Source organism: Macrotis lagotis, chromosome 2 (genome assembly GCF_037893015.1).
Source record: "Macrotis lagotis isolate mMagLag1 chromosome 2, bilby.v1.9.chrom.fasta, whole genome shotgun sequence".
NCBI classification, from domain to species: domain Eukaryota; kingdom Metazoa; phylum Chordata; class Mammalia; order Peramelemorphia; family Peramelidae; genus Macrotis; species Macrotis lagotis.
The window spans coordinates 8,532,766-8,550,586 of NC_133659.1; the positions used below are offsets into that span (position 1 = coordinate 8,532,766).

The 17,821-nt window shown below is 35.6% G+C and overlaps 1 protein-coding gene across 4 annotated transcripts in view; it reads right to left on the minus strand.

Annotated features, from left to right (window-relative positions):
• LRRC7 (leucine rich repeat containing 7) overlaps positions 1 to 17,821 on the minus strand; it is a 594,014-nt gene that overhangs the window by 120,072 nt on the left and 456,121 nt on the right. For 3 of the 4 annotated variants that reach the window (XM_074221205.1, XM_074221202.1, XM_074221203.1), the window contains exons 12-14: positions 15,019 to 15,148; positions 12,871 to 12,986; positions 9,164 to 9,233 (exon numbers count right to left, since the gene is read on the minus strand). In XM_074221205.1, the coding sequence (XP_074077306.1) occupies positions 9,164 to 9,233; positions 12,871 to 12,986; positions 15,019 to 15,148 (316 nt within the window). Of the gene's footprint in view, positions 1 to 9,163; positions 9,234 to 12,870; positions 12,987 to 15,018; positions 15,149 to 17,821 lie in introns of those variants that run through there. The other variant, XR_012475461.1, reaches the window with a different exon arrangement.

Here is a 17,821-nt window from a genome sequence, read left to right on the forward strand (position 1 = left end):
TCTTATCTTACTTATTCTCCACTCTTTTGCTTTCTGAACTTACAAGCTTCCATGGGGTCAAGTATTATCTGTATGAAGATGACTCTCAGATCTATTTCATCTCTCTCTTGACCTCTAGGTTTAACACCATCATCTTGACTATTGCATCAATAGTCTTGAGACTACTGAGTCTCAGGCTAGGTATTGTCCTTGACTCATCACATTCTCCCACTCCTTAGTCCTTAGTTCTGTTGATTCCACCATCTTAACAGCTTTTACATTTATGTCCCTTCCCTCTTCTTATATAGCCACCACCTCTCATCAACTCATGGTTCAACTACTGACTTAACGTCCCTGATTCAGGACTCTCGATTCTAGTCCGTCCTCCACTCTATCAAATGACCCTCCTAAACCATCAGTATCACCATGTCTTTCCCTCTGCTTCTTCCCCTGCGCTACTCAATAGCAAGTGACTCTTTGTCACCTCCAGAATAAAATATAAAATCCTCTTTGGGTTGAAGAATCTTACCTCACCTGGACCTGTTCTACCTTCCTAGTCTTCTTATACCTCACTTCTCTGCAAATATTCTATAATCCATTGACGATGGTCTCATTGCTCTTCTCACAAAGTACTTCATCTCTTGATTCCTTGAATTTTTGTTAGCTACCTCCAACCCTAGAATTTTCTCCTTGCTTGACTCTGTGTCCTAATTTCCCCTGGCTTCCTTTTAATCTCAGTTAAAATTCCAGCTTCCCCTAGGAACCCAGCTCCCTTTTGTTCTAATGCTTTCCCTCTAATGCTCATCTTCAATTTAGTCTAGCAATATCTTCTTTGTATATAGTTGTTTGCATTTTTGTCTCTCTCATTAAATTTTAAGTTTCTTGACATCAGAGACTGTTTTTTCCTTCTTTTCTGTCCCCAGCAATTAGATTAATCTCTGGCAAACAGTAAGTATTTAAGAATTGCTTGTTAGTTTTTGAGATGAGCAGACCCAGAAAAACACTGTCCACCCTAACAGCAACATGGGGGTGATGATCAACCTTGATGGACTCACTCATTCCATCATTGCAACAATCAGGGACAATTTTGAGCTGTCTGCAATGGCAAATACCATCTGTATCCAGAGAAAGAATTGTTGAATTTGAACAAAGACCAAAGACTATTACCTTCAAATTAGGAAAAAAACCCATTATATTATGAAGTAATTTTACTATCTCATACTTTATTTTTATTCCTTAAGGATTTGATTTCATCACATTCAACTGAGATCAATTTATTCCATGGAACCAATGGAAAGACTAACAGACTGCCTTCTGTGGGGGGGGGGAGGAAAGCAAGAATAGGGGAGAAATCGTAAAACTCAAAAATAAATAAATAAATAAAATCTTTCTTAAAAAAGAAATGCTTGTTAGTGTGACATTATTTGAACTGATGAATGTAACCAACAACTGAATAGAGTATCTTTTTTCTAATAGTCCATTGTCCCGATAAAGATTTAACACGATCAAATCTATAGCTCTCTGTTTCTATTCAGACATATATTTTCCCATGAGGGAAATTATTCTGTCATATGGAAACTTGGCACTTCTAGAACTCAGAACTACTGATACGATAAAATATGAATAATTATTTGTTGAATTGAATCAAGCAGAAAGTTATAAAAATAAAGGAAAGCCCAGAAATGAATAAAGAACATAAGGGAGAGATGGAAGGAAAGCAGAATAAAGATTCATTTCAGGATCTACCTTTCCAAGAATATTTCTTAGGCAAAATCTAGCCTATAATTAACCTTCATTAACTTTGAATTATTATAGTAATTATTAAATTTATATTACACATACACCCATCATGCTTGGGGATATCTCCTATAATTTAACTTGCCATACTATTTTATGAAATACCATTTATTAAATTAATCAAAAACCATTTATTAAGAAAGTAGTCGATATCAAGCAATGGGCTATGAGACAATTCCCACTCTCAAGGATCTTGCATTCTGTCAGAAAATACAATGTGTGTGTATGTGTGTGTATGTATGGACAAGAAATAGATAATAGGCAGTTCAACATCATGAGGGCATCATAAGTTGGAAAGGTTCAGAAATTTTGAGTGGAATAGAAGGTTTGAAATGATGAAAAGGAGAGAGTCCAATGTAGTTATAAGAGACGGGATGGGGAACTGGAAGGGTCTTGAGGCAGGGGAACTAACCAGAAGGTTATTGTGTTAGTACAGACATGAAGTGTTGAAGGCTTGTACCAAAGTGGTGGCAGTATCAGTGGAGAGCAGGGGAAATAACAGAGAGATCTTACAAAGTCAAGAATTACTCTTTGATTGATAGTCTGATGCCAGGGAGGATGGTGAGACCCTGAACAGCTAGAAAGTTAGAGGAGAAGGTTGGGGGAATATAATGAGGTCAATATAAGACATCCACTTCAAGATGTCCAAAAGACAGTTGGATATTAGAGACTGGAAGTCAATAGTGAGGTAAGAACTAGATAAATACCTGATAATCATTAACATAGAGATATCATTGAATCTTTGGCAGATGATGAGATCATCATATAAAAGGGTAGGGAGGGAGAAAAGAAGAGAGCCCAGGAAAGCGATTTGGTGACTAGCTGTCCACACCAACAGGTGTGACTGGTCTTAAGAGCTAGCAAAAAAGACTGTGAGGTTGGAAAGGCAAGAGGAATACTAGAAGAGAGTAGTTTCTTGGAAACCTAGAGAAAAGAGAATAAGATCAACAACAGAGTGTGACATTGTTAAAAGCTGCACAGAGATCAAGAAAGATGAGACTTTAAAAAGGCCATTAGATTTTTTCAACTAAGAAATCACTGATAAATTTGGAGAGAGTAGTTTCAGTTTAATGAAGAGGCTGGTAGCAAAATATAGAGATTTTAGAGGAGAGTAGGAGAAAAGAAGAAAGTGGATGTGCTGATTGTAGACCACCTTTTCAAGTTTAGTTTTGTAAAGGGGATAGATGGAACAAGTAAGGGTTTTTTTTGAGGGTTGGGTCTACATGAACATATATGTAGGAAATGGGAAAGCAACCAGCAAACAGGGAGAGATTGAAGATTAGTGAGAAGTTTGGATGATAAAGGGGACCATGTTTGGGAGAAGACTGGATGGAATAGGATCATTTTGTATATAGAAGGATTTACCTTGGTAAGAAAGAATGACCATCTCTTCATGTAAAACAAAGGTCAAGGAGAAGATAATAGCAGTGGGCACTTGATTATGTGAGATGAGGAAGAGGTGGGAAAAGGAATCTTTTAGTGGATGACCTCCATTCTTTCAGTGAAATATGAAGCAGAAGTCTCAGCTCAGAGGGTGGAGTTATGGGAGACCTGAGGAGGGATAAAAAAGTTTAGAGAAGATTCTATGCTAAATGGGAACCAATTAGGAAAGAGAAAAAGAATTGACTCTTCTTAGTGAAGACCCAGTTGAGATTCTGCAAGAAAAATTTGTAATTTATAATTTCCTCTTGCTTTATTCAGAAATATTTGGGTAGGAACAAGCCAATTAGTTGTGACAAGCTAAGGAGCAAGGAAATCTAGAGAAGAGGACAATGCACAGTTGAACTGGTTTACCAAGGAGCCAGGATAGAGAAGGTGAGGAGAGTATAGTCTGCCAAAAGGCATGGCCTAGAAGAGAAATGAACTGAGGATCTGGATGTAACAGAGAGGACAAAGAATAGAATTGAAGCTGGAAAGCAGAGTGAGAGGTAGAATGACTACAGACTGTGGCCAGATTTCATGAGTGTAGAAGTGGTGTATCGGTGTAGGATGGCAAGATAAAGGTCTGGCTATCTGTGTCTGTGAGGTGGGGTGAGGAATAGTCATGAAAGTGAGCCGAAAGATGGAAACCTGAGAAAGGAAAAAGATTTAGGATGAACTGGGAGGGTGGGATGTTTGAGAGAATAGTAATATGCTTGTTGACATTCCTTTTATGAGGGCAAGAGTTGGAGCAAAGAGACTGTGAGCCAGGCATTGGACTTTTTGAGGAATGCAGTATCCTGGGGATACTTCAGTTAACAGAATTTTGATTAGATAATAGACATGGAACCATAAAAGAGAAGTTACTGAGTTTTGATGGTTGGTTGATGTCATCACTAAGTTAGAGTCAAAGTATCTTGAGTCTGACCATGGCTGACAAGACTAATATGAGCTTAGAAGCCTCTACCACAGGACAGGAACAAATAATCCATATTTACTTCACATGAGTGAGGGTGGTAGAGAGAGAATGGAAGTAGATGAAAGGAGGAAGGAGTATTTCATCCTGATCCAATGAGTTGAAGTGTACCTGGTACTAGAAAGGGTAACCAGGAGGCTGTTATTGGGAGGGAGTCAGCTCTCTGGGAAAGCCAAAAGATGGAAACTTGAGAAAGGAAAAGATTTAGGATGAAAGCAAGTTTGTTACTTATAGAGCAGACATTTCAGAAAGCACAGTGGAAGGGGTAAGTGTCTTGAGTGGGGACATTAGGAGGAATTAGATTGAGGAGAATGGGAATAGAGGAGCAGGCAAATAGGGATGTAACCTTGGGCAGGTCATTAAACCATTCTAAGACTCAATTCTTCATCTTTATAAGGAGGGAATAAGCTTAGAAGGTTTTTATGACCCTAGCTCTACCTATGACATTAATATGCAGAACTGAAGTTAGGGAAGTGATGATGGCAGGATTTATAGACCTAAGGTCATACAAATAAAGGCAATAATTAAATCTATAGATGCAGATGTTATCAAGTGAAAGAATATAGATAGGGACCTTGGGGAACACTGACAAGCAAGAAGTGTGGTATGGATCATAAACCAAAAAGGAGAAAGTGTTTTGGGGCAGAAGGTGAACAACAATGTCAAATGCAGGAGATAGATCAAGAAGGAAAAAGACTCAGAAAAGACTATCAGTCTTACAATTACAGGGGTTACTGGAAACTTTGGAGAGAGTAATTTCAGTTGAATGGTGAGGGGGAATGCTAGAGAGGCAAATAAGAGTACATAGTTCCCCCCTCCCAGATGTTTGAGAAAGGAAGGCTATGTAGGATGATGGTTGATGTAATGACTGAGTCTAGGAAAGTTTTTTTTAAAGGACAGTGCAGATTTGGGCATTTTTGAAAGCTTTAGGAAGAAACCATTAAAAAAAGAAATTAGTGCTTAGATGGGGGCAATTTGATAGAAAAGATGGGAGGATGTGGAATCAAAGCTACAGTTATTATTGGATAAATTTGTTTTGTTCTTCATTCTCAAAGAAGACCATGACATCACGGAGGTGATGCCATGATGAATACATTAATTGGATCTGAGTGGGGGCATGCTGTGTTGTCACTAGCCCAACTTTCTCCTCCAGAGCCATGTGAGTCTACTACTCAGATATATATGGGGACAATTGGAGATAGTTCTGGGTGAGAGGCACTCAGGGTTAAGTGACTTTCCCAAGTTCCCACAGATGTTAAGTGTCAAGTGTCTGAGTCCATATTTGAATTCAGGTCCTCCTGATTGGTGCTGGGGTTCTTTCCACTGTGCTGCCTTGCTGCCCCTATTGGATATTATAGCCTCTGGGTGATCAATCAAATTGTACACTTTGGTGTGAGCTCTTTAGTGAATGCTTTAAGTAGGTACCAAGACAAATTGTACTAAGATTTTTTCCTAGAGGATCCTCACAGGAAATGGGTACCATATGGTGAGTTCTCGGTACATCCATAGAATCTATTTACCTGGCTTTTCATTTTTCTCCTCATCAGAACAATTTCTTTCAAGATTTTGTTGCTAACTTCCTGTCACCAATGGGTTGACCCTCTGTTGACTTTAAATCCCAAATCTCTTATCTATTCTTTTTCTTAACTCTTTAGAATCTGATCTTTTAAAATTTCCAGTACACACCAGATTATCTCCAGACTTCATCTCCTATATCACAAATCCTACAAAGTGGTCAAGTGGCATCTCCCTTTACTTCCGTTTACCTATGATCATAATTTCATACCTATAATCAGTTCCTTCCTGTTCATGAGGATCAGCCCCAGAATGAATGCCTCCTTCAAATTTTGAAGGATGAAATTATCTTGAAAACAAGACAAGAAATTGTTGGCGTTTCTATTTTGGGCCTACTTAGAGAAAGGGAGAGCTCAAAGGATGTCCTAACTGAAGTTCCTCGGCCGCTAATAATAAACTAGTTAGTATTTATATAGCATCATGCCCTTACGCTGATAAGCACTTTACAAACACCTAATTTGACCTTCACAACAACCTTATGAAATAGATGTTACTTTTCTCATTTTATAATATGAAGAATCTGAGACAGGCAGAGGTTTAGTGATTTGGCCAGAGTTATAATCTAGTAAAGTGCCTGAGGCTGGATTTGAACTCAGATTTTCCTGACTTCAAATACAACTGTCTGCGATCTGCCTTTCCTTTTTCTTCCAAGGAAATATGCATTTCACCCTAACAATAGGACTTATTCCTCTGCTTTTATTGACTTTCATTCAATGCTCTCCATTGATTGTTTCCTATTTTTTTGTCATATGAGCAGATCTTCTAAATTTATGACTTCCAGTATACTTCTTTCTTCCTTTATGTATCGAGTTTCTTCTTAAAGTCCATTCATTCAGAGACATGGTCCATATTTCTCACCATATCAAGTTTTGGTAAAATTGATTCAGTCATTTTTGCCTTCTGTATTAGGTTAGATAATTCAGTTTTCTGGTTTTCCTGCCTCCTAGCTGCCTTCATTCTGTTGATGCCATGGACACACTTGGGCAGTCTAAAACTGACCGCCTAATCTCCTTTTCAAGTCATGCTCCACTCTGATGACATCATTTGCCATTCTTCAGGTATAATTATCCAGGAGCAATATGTTGCAGCCTACTAATGACTGCAATGCCTCTTCTCTTTGGCCCTTTGAAAAAATGATAACTTTTTGGGAGATTTGCAGTCATATTGTGTCATTGGATGAATATTGATGTGAAAAAGATGGGAATGATGTAAAGACTAACAAACTGCCTTCTGTGGAGGTGGGGGGAGGGAAGCAAGATGGGGGAAAAATTCTAAAACTGAAAGTAAATGAAACCTTTCAAAAATTAAAAAAAGAAGCTTGAGATCATTTAAAACAGCAAATTCATCCTACTTTTCAACTTCTAAGTGCCGACTACCCTAAGTGACTGTCTAAGATATATGCATTGTTGGAGCAATTGTATGGGTTATCCATCTAAATGAACATCCTCATCTGAATAAAAGACATTCTTTATCCATATGGGTTTTCCTGGTAAATAGTTAGATGATCCTCTTTTGGATTAATGTGAAATTCCTCTTGGCAGTTCTGTAGGGTTTTGGGGCTTGATGCAATGAATATAAGGTGAACATGATGTATATGTGTGTGTATGTATATATATATATATATATATATATATATATATATATATATATATATATGTATATGTATATATTGAATAAAATAAAGGCACCTGGAAGACATCACCATCTACAGAGTATCTCCCTTCAGTTTGGACTCTGCACTAGTTATAATAGTAGCAGTAGCAGTAGTGATAGAATAATAATAATAATTTAATTAGCATTGTACAGCACAGTAAGATTTTCAAAATGTTTTACAAATATCCCATTTTATCCTCTGATTTCCTCTGGGACAGTGGCAAGCAAGTTTGGTGAGAATACATCTCCTATTTTATATCTTATTTTCTATGAATAATCTGAGGAATGTGGAACAAAGTTATCTCTGATGTTATATTTTCCATAGGATGTTATATGATTATGATCAACATGGAAGACATGTTTAAAGAAAACTTTTATAGTGATCTTTAGTTCTGCTGATAAAATATGTATTTTTTTTGTAATGGCAACAAGCAAAACAGTGAGATTTGATATTCACCATGTTTTAGTGTACTGTGTGATTATAAAAAAAACTATGGTTAACTTTAGATCATTATTGTCTATTCCCTTTGCAAATATTCATCCAGGATGCCTTTAATGTATATATTGATTATTCTCATAAAGATTTGCAGAGATGGGTCAACCTGTAATAATATTTCCTTGGACAAATTTTTCAGTAATAATAAAGTAATAATAAGGTCTGCTATCTTTTCCCAAGAGATATGTTGATTTTATTCTTTGCTTTAATAGGTCGTTGGTCTGACTGTACCCATACAGCTGGTTTATGAATGGTTCTCAGATGAGCAACCAGTTGTTTCTTATTCATTGAAATATAATCAAGTAATGTTGTATGATGCTATTTGGTGCTTATTATATCCAGTTCCTCCTGACTCCTTGATGAATGGTTTCATAATAGATTTGCATGAGACTTCCTTAGAGTTGTCAGGTTTTTGCCTTCTCATGACTTTTTTCTTAAATCCTATCATATTCTACCATCTTTTTCACTGCATGCTCCCTGCCAAACTTTGTGTTTTTTTTTCCATCAAGAATTCAATATGAAATCCATTGGAAAGATCTCATACAATTTCTCTACTTCAGCATCTTCAGTGGATGTGAGGTCATGGAGTTCTATCTGCAAATGCTTTTTGGAAAAAGTATCCTGAAACATGGAAAATTATTCCAGAAAGTTCTACCTTTTGTTCCTTTTGGATACAATTCTAACTCCTTTCTTTGCCTTTATGAGGAGAACCAATGAGCCCCCCCCACCCTTTCTTCTTACTTGACCTTTTCTGCATTTTCTGGTTTCCTTTATAGAGGATAATGTCAGAATTGATATGATTGATGTCTAGGTATATGTCCTGAAGCACCAATGACTACACTGATGCTTGTTGAGCGCTTTTGATTGGTTGGGTGGGAGGCTCTGGCCCAAAACCTTTATCACAAGAAGTCAAGTTCATGGTGACAGATCTCTGTCTTAGCTAAACTGGTCCTTAGGAAGCAGACAGGATCAGTTGGTAGGATGATACCTTTTCTGTCTTGGTGAAATCTGCTGGCACAACCTTGGCGAATCTGGCTTCTTTAGACATATGATGATAGTATGCTGAAGCAAGGCTCTGTGGAGCTCATCAAATAGAACTTTATCCACCTAATACACATGTTAAATAACATTCATAATTTTACTTTCATCTCAAACACGAATTATAACATATATCTGGTTTTATTAACAGACAGAGATATCAAAGTTCACTCATTTTGAAGACATATTAATCTTTTGATTATAAGAAGATAATTCTTAAAGGTTCTTACTTGATTGTCTGAAAGCCACAAAGCAGCCAACTCTTTCAGTTTGGTAAACGAGAATGGCAAATTCTTCAATCTGGAGAGAAAACAATATTTTCATATTACAAATTATGTATAGAATCACCTTTTATTTCATGAAAACATAGTTTACATAGTTAAATTCTATAATTACCACCAAAATATTGAAATTCTAGCAAAACACAATTAACTCAGACATCACAATATAATAGAAAGGGTACTGGCCTGAGAGAGCCGGGAAACCTAAGCCTTGGTTTGGTTCTTTCATCAGTGAGTTTTGTGAACTTGTCAAATACTCTGGATGTGCATGGAGAATTACAGGATTTGGTAGAGATGATCTAGTCCTGTCCCATCATTTTAAAGATGAAGAAACATGACCCCGGAAGTGAAGTGACTTCATTAGAATCGTACAATGAAAACTGGTAGGATATGAACATGAGTAGCTATGGGGTACTGTGTATAGAACACCAGGATTGGAGTCAGGAGGACTCATTTTCTTGCAATCAAATCTGGCCTCCAATATTATCTGGGTGACCCCGGGTATGTCCTTTAGCTCTACCTCAGTTTTCTTATCTATAAAATGAGCTGGAGAAGGAAGTAGCAAACTACTCCACCAGTATCTCTGCCAAGAAAATCCCAAAGGGAGTCCGATGGACATGACAGAGAATGACTGAATAACATCAATTTGACTGAGAGTACTATAAACTCTTGAAGAGTGATTGAGATAAAATAAAATTTTAGGAAGATTCTTAAGCATCTCAAATGTGTTTGGAGAAATGAAGGTTTGTTTTCTCATTAGCTTTTTACCTATCCTTTGCTATTAAATCTCTCTTTTCCATTTCTTAAATATTGGGATTGGAGTTATCTTTGTGACTTAAGAAGATGTCATTGGGAACAGCATTCAAGAGCTGACATTTTCATATATACAGCAAAAAAAATAATAATGGCAATAGTAATTGTAAACCATTATTACGACACTTTTGTTTGCAAAGTGTCTCATTTTACCCTCACAAAACCTTGGGTAGAAGGTATTTTTAATTATTCCTATTTCAAGGATGAGAAAATGGAGGCAAACAAAGGTTAAGTTGTTTGCCTTGAGTCATGGTGTCCAAGGATAGATGTGATTTCACGTTTGCTTGGCTTTAGATCTGAGGCTCCAGTACTGCCAAGGTGCTTATTTAGTACAAATATTGCTTTGTTATTCTTCTTCATTCTATTATGATTCTTACTGTGTTGGTTAATAGGCTGTAGATGGTATTCTCATTTATTAATAACATAGGTATCTTCCTTCTAAATTCATTAAATTTTAATGCTAAATGTGAACATATTATCCTTGAGCTATGTCCAATTGTTTGAATGTTAATTTGAAAAGTGAAATTATGAATACAAAATTTCATAATTAGTCATCATAAGAAAGAAAACTACATCAAGATCACTTTCAATTCTAGAAATCTAACTCTGGATGTATGACTTCAATTACTACTTGTCTCTGGAAGGAACACAAAAAGACAAAAACCAATGCCATTTTTGGTAGAGGGCAGCTAGGTGGCAAAGTATAGAGGTATATAAAGTATTTAAGAGTTCTGTCCTGGACTCAGAATATTAACCTTCTTAATTAACCTTCAGATCCAACCTTCTACGTATGAGGGAAAATCAGAGAAAATGTCTGGAGTTGGGAGATGGAGAGTTCTGTTTGAGGAAAGGCAAGGAGGTGAGCCTTACTAGATCAAAGTATACGTGTTAAGGAGGAAGATGTAAGAAGTCTGGAAAGGTCAGGGGTGACAAGGGGTAGATCGAGTTGCGTTTTGAATACCAGAGAAGAGAATTTTATATTTGGTCCTTAAGGTGATAGGGAGTCAATGGAGTTTAATGAATAGCGATGGGGTGAAATGGTTGAACTTGTGCTTGAGTTTTACTTTTATCTTACATATCATATTCTACTATGTATTATAGTTATTTGTATAGACTTCATCCTGATACTAGGTGATAAATTCTATAAGGTCAGGGATTTCATCTTATTTGTCTTATTACCTTTGCTGACACACTCAATACAATTTTCTAAATTATAATGCCTGTGTTAGTTCATAAATATTATTGCTCATGATTAGTAGAATTGAATTCCATATCCAATTTAAAAAATCTATAACTAATTATCTTCTGGCAGTTATTATACATTATTTTTCATAATTATTAATTAAATTAATTAAAAGTTTTAAAATTTCACAAGGATTTCATGTAAAGTTTTTACATGATCCAATCCAAGTTTTCTTAAATTACATGGATCTTGAACCATACAGGAAACATTCATGATAATTTATAAAAACAGATCATTAAAATTTAGACTATCAAAGAGATGACTCCTTTAGAGATCATCTAGGCCAAGTTCCTCATTTTACAGCAAGAAAACTGCAGCCTTACCAGAGGATGTGAATTTCCATATTGGAAGTCAGTGTCAGTCCAGCATTTGAATCCAGGTCTCCTGACTTTGAGTCTGAAACCTGGTTCATCTGCTCTTATACTCTTCTGATTGGTCAGTTCCTCCCAGAATCTCCATTTTATTAATAAAGAGCCCAGACCAGCTCCATCCCCTCTTTTAGTCCTCTCTGGATTCTACTACTGACTCTCCAATCTTCTTCCATCATGATCCCAAGCAGGGCACTTTTCTGTTTTACCTTCTTCAGGGTCATTTTTGTGACTTCTCTAATTAGAATATTCCTTCAGCTCAGAGATATCTTTTTTTTTGGCTTGTATTTGTATTTCTAGGGCTTAGTTACAGTGTCCACCACAAAGTAAATGCTTAATAAATGTGTGCTAATTTGACTTTCTTGGCTGTCATAGTTCATATTGCAAAAGTCATTTTTAATAATAGTGTATAGTTTGTCTTCATATAATGCTTCCATCTTTCACAAATTGATTTCAAGTTTTAAAAGAATCGCCTCAACTTAAAACTATTTAAAGGAAAGAATATAGGTGATATATTGTGATGAAAGCTAGTCTCATCTTTGTGATGACTCTCCTTGAATAATTTATACATGAATTGGTTAATGGAAATATTTCCTAGGAAATTTTGGTTGACAAAAATTTATAACATAATTAAGATGATGAAGCCTCACTATTAAATTTTGTAGGAATTTTTCTTGGCATCCCTATTCTTCTTATCACCTGTACTGAATAATTTCTGCATATCACAGACTGGCAATTAGACATCTTAATGATATCATTACCACTCTAATGGCAATCCCAATATTTACACTGCTTTGTAATTTGGTAGAGACTGAATCACAGGCATATATATATATGTATATATATACATATATATATATGTATGTGTGTGTGTGTACTTGTATTTAATGTTAAATCATATGCACTTTATTTTCATAATGAAACAGAAAGAATTTTCACCCTTCCTAAATGGTAGGATGCTTCCATTCAGTCATTTCTATATTAGAATAGACTTCTATATTTCTATATTAGAATAGACTTTTTCTATATTAGAATAGACTTTTAAAAAAGTTAAGCCGATGTAACCTGACCACCATTTTGAGGTTTTATTTACTTACTAAAACTGCTTTGCTAGTGTTGCATTCACAGCATGAAAAAGCAAAATGACTGAACCAAAACAATTAAACCCCCCCCCCATCATTTTTGTTCAGTAAAAGTAGATTTATGTGGGATATATGATATTGCCAAAATACCTGTTATCACTCAAATTTAAGACCCTTAATTTCTGCATCTGGCCAATCTCTTCAGGAAGAAATTCCAACTTATTGGAGCGTAGTGACATTACTGTAACATTTTTACAGCTTCCAATCTGTGGACAAAAAAGAAATTCTTGTCACCATTTTCATATGGAGTAGTTTGACTTACAAGAGTAATTATGATTTTCTTATGAATGGAGGGATGGTGGAGGGACACTGGCTGGGGAATCAGAAAGACCTGAGTTTCTTGTCTATCTCTGATCCTTATTAGATGCAGGACCTTCTGCAAGCCCCTTAGCTTCTGTGTGTTCTAAGCAATTTCCCCTAAAGCTGAACCTTGTTGTGTTGTTCAGTCACATCAGACACTTAGTTCACCCCAATACTGTCCATGGAGTTATCCCGGCAAAAGTACTGGACTGCTTTGCCGTTTCCTTCTCCTATAGATTTTGGCAAACCAAATGCCCTGGGGTCACAGAGCTAGTAAGTGCCTGAGGTCAGACTTCAACTCAAATCTTCCTGACCCTAGGCCCAACATTCTATCAACTGATCTACCAAGGAATAAGTGACCTGGACCTGTGTTCTTGGAGGACCTTCCTACACATGGGGTTTCCCATCTTGAAACAAACATAAGTCCTTGCTTATTCCCATTTCATTTGAATATTTAAGACTATACTAGATTTCTATATTTCTTTTAGAAAATTATATTAATCCCTATTAATTTCAAAGGCTTGCCTCATAGACAACGATGCTTCCTTTTTCAGTAGCTTCTAATCAGTAGTCAAGCACCTGTTAAATATTTACTATGTACGAGGCAATGGGGTTACAAAAAAAACCAAACAAAAGACAAATTAAAACAAAATTCAAGAAACTTCTCAAATATCTAGTCTTTTCTGTATAAGAATATTTTCTTTAAGACACATGATATTTTCTTGACTATTTCTTAACTATATTAGGTTTGTCATTATGCCATTGCCAACATAATTATTCCCACTGTCATCAGTATCATCATGTCATCTCACATTTGCCTGATACTTTAAGATTTCATGGAACAATTTACTTGTATTAAACCTGTGGAAATAAGTACCTCCATTTTACAGGAGAAGCTTACCCAAAGTCAACAGCTAGAAAATGGTGGAATTGAGATGTGAACTCAGGTCTTTTGATTTAAATGTGGTGCAAAATCTCAGCTTAAATAAAATATTCATTTCAAATAAGGTCTTTTTACTTAGCATTGACATTAGATGCCAAAGTCAGCAATGCAATAAGCCCATTTTACTACAAAAGGAATAGATACAGATACAATTTCCTAGAATAATTAATAATATTTTTCCCCTACAAATGAGCCATTCTAATCTAATACTCTTTGCTCTGGAAATAATAAACATGTTTTAGTTATTAATCTTTATTAAGGAAGTGCTGGAAAAAAAGAGGTTAAATTTAAATGTCTACAGAAACTCAATTAGGATATGGAAAGTATGTTTTCTGAAAAAAAAGTCCTCAAATGGAAAATATATTTCTTATTAGTGAACTTTTTAAGGAGAATCTGAAGTATAAGTATTACCAAATTTCAACCTCATGACTTTTAAAATAGAGAACATAGGATATAGGAAATTTTCATCTGAAATAGACACAATACCCCCAAAAGGAATTTCTTAGTTTTCCCACAAAAATAAAATGCATGGATTTGTGTTGAATTTTCTTCTAAAAAATATACATATGTCTTCAATGAAAATACTTTTATTATCAATTTGATTTCCAATTCAGTATATTTTAATTGGCTTGGGAAAAACTTTTTTGGCCTTCTGGATATATATTCCATTTTTTGAATAATTGAAATTCATGCTGAGCATGGTAAGACATTATATAGAAAAATATATTTACATGCACATATGTAGTTATTCTAATGTGATATTTAAATGAGTTGTAGCATAAGTAAATATAGAAAATATACTTTATACAGTTTAATTTTTATAATATCCAAATATGTGATATAATTATATATTCTTTCTAGATCATCTCCTGAAACAAGCAGAATTACATGAATTTTAACTGATTTATACGTCTCTCACATACTTAATCAAGTTGTTCATATTTAATTGAATAACACATATATTAACAATTAGTGCATAGAAGTGAATTTCTTACTTCTCTGGGTAGTTCTGGGAGAAAATTCTCATCAACAGCTAATGTTCGAAGACTGTGCAAGTAGCCAATAGTGGAAGGCAAACTCTCCAATTCATTACAGCTGCAGTCAAATTCTTCTAATAAAGATAAACTGAAATTTCAAGCACAGTTTAAAACATTTTAAAATTTTAGGCAATGAAAAGGAGATTTTATAAAGTCACATTCCCCCAATCCTCAAAACAAACTGAGATTTATCACCTAGTGGTCTCCTAAAAAGTTATCTAAATTACCTTGATCAATTTATTTGAATAGGTCAATTTATAAAAAAAAAGTCCAAGTTCTTCTTTGAATGAACCTTTTGTTTGTCCCAAGTTATCGTTTTATTTTTGTGCAGATGCTGGTTATGGCTTCCTGGACACCAAAATGAATTTCTCAAATATGGACATACTAAGTTGTTCTGCAGAACAGTGGTGTCAAACCAAATAGAGATGAAGTCACTAAACTATTCACAAGGAATTCTAGAGGATGCATATTGACTTAGAAAACCATAGGGTTACTTATTTAATTATTTTTAATTAATGCACCAACACTTTCAATATGGATATGAGCTCTTTTCATTCATTGTAGGTATGTCATTGTTGCCTCATGCCAGAATAAACATTTGCTCAAGGCTTTCGCATGCATCTGACATCCACTCAATTGACAATCCAAAAAGTGTAGCAGAACCCAAACTCTGCATAGCCCAAGTTTGCATCCTCTTCTTCACTTGGATGGCTCATTAGCATCTTCAGCTTGAAATGTTTATAAAGGGCTCATTACATCCTATTCTGATCTTCCTCTGTTTCCTTCATTTCTTTTCTTAATGTTATTTTATTTTTCAGTTTTATGCAGTTTTCACTATTCATCTTCTAGTAAACTTTTGAATTCCACATTTTTCTATTTCCCTTCCTTCTCTTCCCCCTTCTCATGACAGTGAATAATCTAATATAGGTTATATACATACAATCATGTTAAAGACATTTCCATATTAGTAATGTTGGAGAGAGAAATCAGAACTAAAGGGGAAAAAACCATGAGAAAAAGAATAAAAACATAAAAGTTTTTAAAAAGTGCAAATAGTAGGCTTTGGTTCTGCATCTAGACTCCACAGTTTCCCCCCCTCTGGTTGTGAATGGCATTTTCCCATCACAAGTCTTTTAGAATTGTCCTTGATCACCGAATTGCTAAGAGGAGTTAGGTCCTTCATAGTTGATCATCACATAATGTTGCTGATTTACCATAGTCCAGTGTCTTCCTGCTTCAGCTCACTTCAGTTCATGGAAGCCTTTCCAGGCTTTTTTGAAGCCTGCCTGCTCACAATCACATTCAGATACTCATAACTTGTTCAACCATTCCCCAATTGATAGATATTCCTTCAATTTCTGAATCTTTGCCACAAAAAAGACTTGCTATAAATCTTTTTTGTACATATAATTCCTTTCCCTTCTTTATGATCTCTTTGGGATAGAGACCTAGGAATGCTCTTGCTGCATCAAAGGTATATACACAATTTTTTGGCCCTTTGGACATCATTCTAAATTTCTCTGGAGGATGGATGGTTGGATCAATTTACAACTTCACCAACATTGCCTTAGTATCCTAATTCCCTAATCATTTAAATCAATCTGATAACTGTGAAATGCTAACTCAAGAGTTATTTTAACTTGCCTTTCTCTAATCAATAATGATTTAGAGCATATTTTCTTTTGTTTTTTTTTTTTTAGATTTTTCAAGGCAACGGGGTTAAGTGGCTTGCCCAAGGCCCCACGGCTAGGTAATCATTAAGTGTCTGAGGTCGGATTTGAAGCCAGGTACTCCTGACTCCAAGGCCGGTGCTCTATTCACTGCGGCACCTGGCTGCCCCTAGAGCATATTTTCTAAGACTACAGATAACTTTAATTTCTCCATCTAAAAATGGCCTGTCCACGTCTTTGACCATTTAGCAACTGGGAAATGACTTGTAGTTTTATAAATTTGACTCCCGTTTTCTCTATATTTAAAAAAATTTAGAAGTGAGTACTTTATCTTGATTTTTCTGTGAAAATTATTTTCTAGATTTCTGTGTTCCTTCTCATCCTAGTTACATTGATTTAGTTTGTGCAAAATTTAATTTAATATAATCAAAATTATCCATTTGCATTTTTAAAATGTTATATATCTCATTTGGTCATAAACTCCTCTCCATAGAGCTGATAAACTATTCCTTTTTCTCCCTATTGACATATGGTATAACCTTTTATGATGAAATTCTGCACCCATTTCACTTTATCTTGGTATAGAGTGCTCCCCTCATTTCTAGGGAGGGTGCTATGCCTCATACTGGGCCCTCAGATAGGAAACCCTTAGTTCTTAAAGACCTTCCCTCATATCATATCATGCTAATTATACATACTGGTGACACAGTGAATAGACCACTGACCTTGGAGTCAGGAGGACAGGAGTTCAAATCTGGCCTCAGACACTTAATAACTGCCTAGCAGAGTGACCTTGGGCAAGTCACTTAACCTCATTGCCTTGCAAAAACCAAAAACTAAAAAAAAATAATATACATACTGGCATTTCTTTCATTTCCCCATTTTTCTCCATAACCACAGTTAAGTACCTGGTCCTAGGACCCTGTTCACTACCCGAGTGACTTCCCTACCTCCAGTGTCTCCAAGCACCTCATATGTGGCTCTCATTATTACCCTCCTGAGGTTGTTGAGGATCTTGTCACCCCTATTCTCCAAACTTTCCCTAGCTGCCTATGTTTTCTCGGGTCAAGTGCAAGACTAAATTCCCCTAA